Here is an 8,045-nt window from a genome sequence, read left to right as displayed (position 1 = left end):
CTAGATCGGTTATACACTTAATTTTTATCTCTTTGTTGCTTTACTTTGGTGGAGTTTGAGATGGACTTTGTCTCAATAGAGGTATAAAGTAATTGAATAACTCTCGGAGTTTAGGGATGAGTTTGCCTATCAAATTAAAAAACTAAGTTTGAATATGAACTTGTTTTGACTATTCAAGTAAGGACGTGCTTAATTAGGTGCAGTTTGAATGATGAGATGAGATAAGATGGTTTTGAATGAAAGTTAAATAAAATCTTAATAGAATATTATTTTTTAATATTATTATTATTTTGGGATTTGAGAATGTTAAATTGCTTAATATATTTTGTCTGAAAATTTAGAAAAATTATAATAATGAGATGAGATAGGATGAAACACTTTAACTATCCAAACGAGGCCTTAGAATTTTGCACATATTTTGAGATGCCAATTTATTTTGCATTATTGATAATATAATGTCTTTGTCAATTATTATAATGCGCTAAAGCTCACACTATAGCACCCACTTTGTTAATCAATATTTCTTTTGCTTACTTCTATATTGTCTTCTTTAAGGTTAAAAAAGATAGATATATTGTTTTTCGGCAACTCCCAAGAGACAGGCGCAATACAAGCAAATTCACAAGTCAAAAATTGTTAATAAGAAATTTTAGTTTTGCAAAAATCATCGTGCATGGCTCTCACGTGCCGCCCATATTTGTGTGTGGTCCTCAAGCACTACCCCTTCCGACAGTTTTTCTCAACACACGAGCCAGATCACCAAACTCGACACCACTAAACCTTTCAAAACTGACCTTTGTGATTAAAAAAATACAAGTGTGTTGCCTTTACGAGCTATCATATATTCCAAAGTCTATCGAAGTTAGTCTAAATTGTAATACATCCTTTTTCACATCTATCTTATTGTTTTTCTTTGTGGTTTCCTGATTGTTCATTAAAAAAAAAAAAAAAAAAAGGTCCAATCTCTTAGACTTTGTCTGTAGAGGTCGAGTTCTCTTTCTATGAAATGTGAGGTTGAGTCTCTGTCTAGGTAGAGAATATTATCTCTTAGACGTTTGTCTATAGATAGTATTAGCAATCGCGAAGACCAAACCAGTCACGAAAAGAAATAGTGTACTGGTGGAGCTCCAAATGCATTATTTTGGTTTATAATGTCATGTTTGATATGTATTTTTATATAAATAGATTGAGCTAGCCCACATATTTATTTTTTAACCCAATTAATATAATGTTATATATAACATAAGGATAACTATATAAATCATTCACAATTACAATTAAATTAATAATTTTATTATCAATATCCAAACCAATAATATATATATATATAAGAAAATTAATATTTTCTTAAAATAAAATTACGTGTTATCAAAAAAAATTTAATAGTTTGATATATTAAGTAGTCAAATACTAATATTAATATTAGATATTCTCAACAGTAAAAAGACATATAAGACTAGACGTTTATAAAATTTAAAAATAATTTATTCATATTACAGGGTTGATGGCAAGTTTCGCGGGTTCATCCGAAATTGACTTGTTTGTTAATAATGTTTTATCGAGTTAATCCATTTTTACTCAAACACATTCATATCAAACTTAAACCCGCTTATTTCGTATCGTGTCATATTCATGTCAAGTTCACGAATAGTATCAAATATTGCAAACTATTATATATTCCTACTTTGTATCAACGACTAATCTAAGAAATACGCAGAAGTAGGGGTGCTACCCTCCCCTTACGAGGCGGGGGCACCCCTCCTCTGCCCTCGACCCCGCATGGACGGGGGGTGGGGTTTTTTCCCCGAACTATGCCCTCGTCCACTGATGGGGGTGCAAGGGTGGACCTCCAGCTGTCCGCCCCCTGTCCTTCCCCTCCCCTCCCCTCTTCTTGCCAATCGATTACTACCGTGTCCAGTGTCCACCATTTTTTCAACCACAACAACAAACCCAAACACTATAACTTGCTGATGAAATCGAATCAGCCAAAGAAATGAGAGTAACTTTGAAGATCTGGAAAGTTTGGGAAGGAGCGAAACAACCTCATTCTTCCTTCTTCATCTTGTCTCCTTCCAAGCAGAGTGCTGTTCCTCTTCTCCTCCCCCCATATGAGCCGACATGTATTACACCTGCAAATAAAACTGGTGAAGGAGATATTTTGAAAAAGAAAACGAAGAGGGTTGAAGTAGTAGATTCATCTACCTCGGAGGGGTAGAGTGTTATGGTGCTGAGGGGAGTTGGGTAATACAAGAAGAAGAAAAGGTGGAAGCTTGATTCAGGAAGAAAGGATATCGAAGAGCTAGGGCAAATGAGACACAGAAAGGAATTTGGCATTTCATATGGGACATCGAAACGATACGTATGGAGGAAGAAGCATGCGGTGTCGTTTTTAAGCCATGAAGTTGAAGCTCATTTATTGTTTGGTTACAGAGGCTCAAACTCAAAGATAAGAAATCGAGAGAGATCATGTGCAAACTACGAAGAGGGTTTGATCGAGAGAGACAAAGACAAGAGAAATCGAGAGAGATAGAGGCTATAGGTTTTGGAAAAACTGAGTTTGAGAAGCCCTTATATATGCAGGGCCGTGGCAGGGGATTTACGTAGCGGGGCTGAGTCCCCCTCCATCCCCCGCCTCCGCAGTGCCACTTCTTACAACCCTCGCTTGTGCGGGGTGGATCCCCCGCCCCACCCAAGCGGGGACAGGGCGAACAGGTTGGTGCAGCGGGTGTCCGTAAAAGGGAACAATCACCTCAGTAATATTAATACTATTATACAGTCTAATATATTATAATTTATATATCTATACTAATATATAAGTTTATAACTAATACTAATAGTCCAATACTTTTTTTAAAAAAAGAATACTAATAGTCTAATACAGACTATAGTTATAGTTATATTAAATTACTATTATAGTTATACTAAATCACTATAGTCTATTAAATGTATTACAAATATATATAAATTATAATTATCAATTTCCCAAATAATCAAAGAAAAATTTTAATTATCATTTAAAAAAAACATTGAAAATAGAAATCAAATTAATCAATAGAAAACTAAACCCTAAAGTGACAAAGTCCACTCTCATCTCTGACTCTCCCATATCCCTCTCTCTTCTCCGCTTTCTAGGAAACGACGTCACGCACCTCACTGGTAGGATCCCATGAAGAGAAGGGCCAACCTAGCCCACCCATGGGCTCATGCATGCCATGGGTCAACTTGGCTCATGCCAACTATGTTATTGTTTATTGTTTATTTTAATTTAATTATTTATTTTTCAATGGACCTATTGGGGTTTCCAAGTTGTAATCCTTATAAATAGGACTCAGTCTTTGCATTTACATCTTTTGGCAAATTCCCTAAAACATGATTATTTTGTTTAGGAGATCAACAATAGGTGCTAGGCACTAGGGCTTTTTGGGTGCAATTCGTGAATCCCAAATAGAGGATCACACATTGAAATTCGTGAGTAGGTGTGATTCATTTTTCTTAATCTTGCAACTTGGGGCAATTCGTGAATCCAAATTGTTGTTATCCTTGTTTTATCAAGTTATCAATTCATGAGGTTTATTTCAACTATTGTGAAATCCGTGAATCATTAGTTGATTTGTTATTTTTTGTTCATTCAAGTTCTTAAATAGTTTACTTTGTTCTTGAGTGTTCATCATTTTGTTCTTGGTGTTCATTCTTCCATTGCTCATTTGATCATTCCATACCCTCATTCTTGACCACTAAAGTGTTTGCCACTTTCCATAAATTGTTCCCATCATTTCATACACATCTCTTGCCTTAGTTGGCAACTCTAGCCACCCTTCATCTAGTCTCACAAACCCTAGCCGAAGCCACCTAGATTCCCACAAGGTAATTCTTACATTTTAGGAATCCTCATCTCATCTTCCAAATCTCATCCTATCCCTTCATCTCCATCTTTGACCAACCACTTTCCCAAATTCAAACTCAAATTCCAATCCCAACATTTTAGGAAATCCAATCCCTAAACTCACTCAATTCCTAAAATTACTCAAGTCGACCAAGACCCTCACCACTTCCTAAAACTGAAACCCTATCTTTCATTAATAGATTCCTACAAATTAGGAATTCTCCCTCAATCATCTCCATCTTTTCAAATCCTACCAAAGATCCTCATCCGATTGCCATATTCAAATCCTATCATCTCCAAATCTCTAAGCTCTAGGAACTACCCTAGACTCATTCAAACACCATCCAACCTCATCCTCTTACCATATCCAAATCCTACCTTCATCATCTTACCTTAGCCAATACCTAAAGTCAATGAGCAATCTATCCTACACTCTAATCCTAATCCATCACTTCCCAATTTCGTAATCCCCCTTAACTACCACCCAAAACCCTAACTACACTTCACCATACCCACCCTAAGCATCATCCAAGTGGCGCCAACATCAAGGGCAACTATCAAGTCGTTCCACATTGCTTCAAACGCACCAAATTATCACTTAGACTACCCTAATATTACTACATCATCATCTTCTTCGTCATTTCATCACCCAAACACCAACCCTTTGTGGAAGGCCAAGCAAGTTGGCAAGGTCACTCCATACTCACCAAGGCAAGCTCGTGGTCTTTAGTGTTAGGAACAAGACCGGGGTCCCTAACTTAATTGGTGCTTTTGTTGAGAGGGCTACCTTGCTTGGGGACTTGAGAGAAGCTCACATTTCTCTAAAGAGGTAAACGACACATTAATCTAAACTTTGTGAATTGGTTGGGGGAGACCCTCGTGGATCCTAAAAATTTTTGTTAATTGAATTGTTGATTGCATAAAGGTTGAGGGTTGCGGAGGAGAAATGAGTATTGTGATTGTAAAATCTCACAAAAATAAACCTTAGTATAATGAAGAGCCTAGCTAACTAGCTAATCAGTTCATGAATTTTACTTTTGTAAATTCTAGTTATTTAGCTTAATAGTTTTGGATATGTGCTACTTAATCCTGTTAATTAGTGAATGAGATGGATTATTAAAACTTGAAAACCGGACACAACCGGTTTAGAGGGTAACCAGTTTAGAGGGCTAATCTGTGCATAATTAGTTTTGAAAAATACAAAACTAGTGAGTACCGGTACAGTTCTAGATTTTGTTCAAAACAGGACCGAACCGGACCAGTTACCCCCTACTTCCATTATAGCAAAAGCTTTGAATGAAAAAATCCATTAAAGGAATGATTACAAGCTTGGATGAGGAGGAAAATGGCTTGAAGTCCAACTCCCTTTGGTTTGGTTATATAGATGAAATGAAATAATATAATATAAAACTTTAAAAATAAATAAAATATTACTAAAATATGATTTTTTATATAATTTTTATTTTAAAATTTTAAAAAAATTAAATTATTTATTATATTTTGTATAAAAAATTTAAAAAATTATTATAATTAAATAAGATGATACGATTTATGTAAGTAAACAATGCCTCACACTGTGCCTCATAGAGCCCAATTCCATAGTTTATTTTGGATTTGTTTGAAAATACCATTAGATCCATAACTTCTGTATCACTTTTTATTTCTACAAATTAAAGATTTTTCTTTGTGTGTTATAACCCAGGATCTCACCATCCATCCTACTTGTTAGTTGTTAACTAGAAACAGACAACGTACCAGTTCAACTACAAGTCAACTAATCCCAACTCCATATATACTTAAAAAGAAAAATATTGAACTTTGTCAATTTCCACCAAATAAGAGTTATGTTCTTTTTAAAGAAATGAATGCACTTCCCCCTCCTAAATCTATCAAAGTTCTAATTTTAAATTATTTATTTTGATATGAATTTCAATTTACTTTTTTTTTTTTTGAAAGGAAACCTCAGAATCTTTTATTCATTCAACTTCAGTAACAACATTTTTGTCCTTCAGTACATAAAATTGCATACCTTCCGGACCCTCTTCCATCCATATTCTATCCTCATTTACAGTAAAAGAAAATTTTGCAAGAAAATGAGCTACACAGTTGCTCTCTCTATATGCATGTATAACCTTCCAACTAGTCCTATTTCTCAGCACCTCCTTGATATCTTTAACTACCTGACCATACCATTCCCAGCTTGACTCAGGATTGTTTACTGCTCTTACCACTTTCAAAGCATCTCCTTCGAATATCACTTCTGTTATATTCAAGTTTGCACATAGTTTCATAGCTTGTCTTAAGGCTTGTAGTTCAGCCACTAAAGGATCTTGCACATTCCTTTTCTGTGAGCATAATGAAACCATCACATCCCCATTCTCATCCCTTATCACTACACCAATCCCCATCCTTCCTTCCTTAATATTCAGTGTAGCATCCCAATTTACTTTAACTTGGTCTTTTGCAGGAGCCTTCCATCTACAAGATCTCCTCCTTCTTATACCTGCATCTTGATTCTTATGACTCTGCTGTTGAACTTGTTTAAACTAAAACAAACTGTCAGCAGCTAGCTTGAAGAGCACATCAGGCTTTTCAAATTTGTTTTCAAACACAAAACTGTTTCGCCTCAACCAAATTCTTCTAAGAACCATTACCATCAACTCTAGATCATTTATACTCAGCTTTTCACACCAATCTGCCCACAACTCTTGCATCTCCCTTTCATTTGAAACCCATTTCTGTACAGGACTAGCATTTTCTGCCCAAACATCCATGGCTCCTCCACAACTCCATAAAGCATGAGATACCGTCTCCTTATGAATTTTACAGACTGGGCAGTAGTAATCCTTTACAATCTTTCTACAAGCCAAGTTCATCTTTGTCGGCAAACAATTGTTTAAAGCTTTCCATAGAAACATTTTAACTACACCAGGTACTTTCAATTTCCACATAATCTTCCAATTTTCTGGATTTTTATCTGATATCTCTCCCTTTTCCTTATTTATTCTACTCACTTCTAAATGATAAGCACTTTTACATTAAATTGTCCATCCTGTGAGTGAGCCCAGATTAGTTTGTCTGGTAACCCTGATGTACTCATGGGTAAACTACAAACTAATGCAGCCTCTTCTTCATTCAAAATACCCTTTATCATCTCTTCCTTCCATGTCTTTGAACCCTCTTCAATAAATTCTGAAACTTTTGCATCTGCTTCAAGAAGAGTTCTAGGGGTTTGTACCCGCAAAGTAGATAATTTTGGTATCCATTTATCCCCCCATATATTGATCTGCCTTCCATTCCCAACTCTCCATACCAACCCTTCTTTTAATAACTCCAATGACCCCCATAGACTCCTCCACATAACAGAGGGTCTATGCCCCAAATTTGAATCCAATATCCTGAAATGCCTGAAGTACTTATCTTTCAAAACCATAGCAGCCATAGATTGAGGTTTAGTCAGTACTCTCCAACATTGCTTTGCCAATAAAGCCATGTTAAAACTTTCAATCTCTCTAAATCCCAATCCACCACCACTCTTAGCTGTCCCCATTTTTGCCCAACTCTTCCAATGGATTTTATGATCATCTTTCTTGAATCCCCACCAGAATTTTGCCATCTGAGCCGCTATCTCTTTACATAAATTCTTTGGGAGCTTAAAAATTGACATGTAGTAGGTTGGTATAGCTTGTATAACAGCTTTCAATAACACCTCCTTACCTGAAGGTGATAAGAACTGATTTTTTCAATTACTAATCTTCTTCCATACTCTGTCCTTTATTACTCTAAAAGAGTTGTACTTCGATCTTCCAACCATAATTGGTAGACCTAAGTATTTTTCACTATTACTTAGCTGCCTAGATCCCATTTCCTTCGTGATTCCTTCTTTAACAGTTTCTTGGGCTCTTCTACTAAAAAAAATTGTGGTTTTTTCCTTATTTAAGCTCTGCCCCGATGCCTCTTCGTACAAATCCAGAATGCTTCTTATCTTCTTCCATTCCTTCCAGCTAACCTTTCCAAAAATAATACAATCATCAGCAAAAAGTAAATGGGTGACCCTTATGCCTCCTCGTGCCACTGACACTCGTTTTAATTCTAATCTTCTTTCTGCATTGTTCAACATTGCACTTAAACCTTCTAAGCATAAGAGGAAAAGATAAGGAGA

At 35.8% G+C, this 8,045-nt stretch overlaps 1 protein-coding gene across 1 annotated transcript; it reads right to left on the bottom strand.

The window, feature by feature from the left end:
- Positions 1-5,859: 5,859 nt before the first annotated feature.
- LOC122293740 lies at positions 5,860-6,759 on the bottom strand. Its single transcript, XM_043102229.1, has 2 exons — positions 6,538-6,759; positions 5,860-6,429 (listed from the first exon to the last, which is right to left on the bottom strand). Exons 1-2 carry the CDS (start codon positions 6,757-6,759, stop codon positions 5,860-5,862), a joined length of 792 nt encoding a protein of 263 aa, XP_042958163.1.
- Positions 6,760-8,045: the final 1,286 nt, after the last annotated feature.

This window comes from Carya illinoinensis, chromosome 14, assembly GCF_018687715.1.
Source record: "Carya illinoinensis cultivar Pawnee chromosome 14, C.illinoinensisPawnee_v1, whole genome shotgun sequence".
In the NCBI taxonomy this organism is placed as follows: domain Eukaryota; kingdom Viridiplantae; phylum Streptophyta; class Magnoliopsida; order Fagales; family Juglandaceae; genus Carya; species Carya illinoinensis.
The sequence above is the reverse complement of the archived record's forward strand: the minus strand, read 5'-3'. Positions and strand labels throughout refer to the sequence as shown.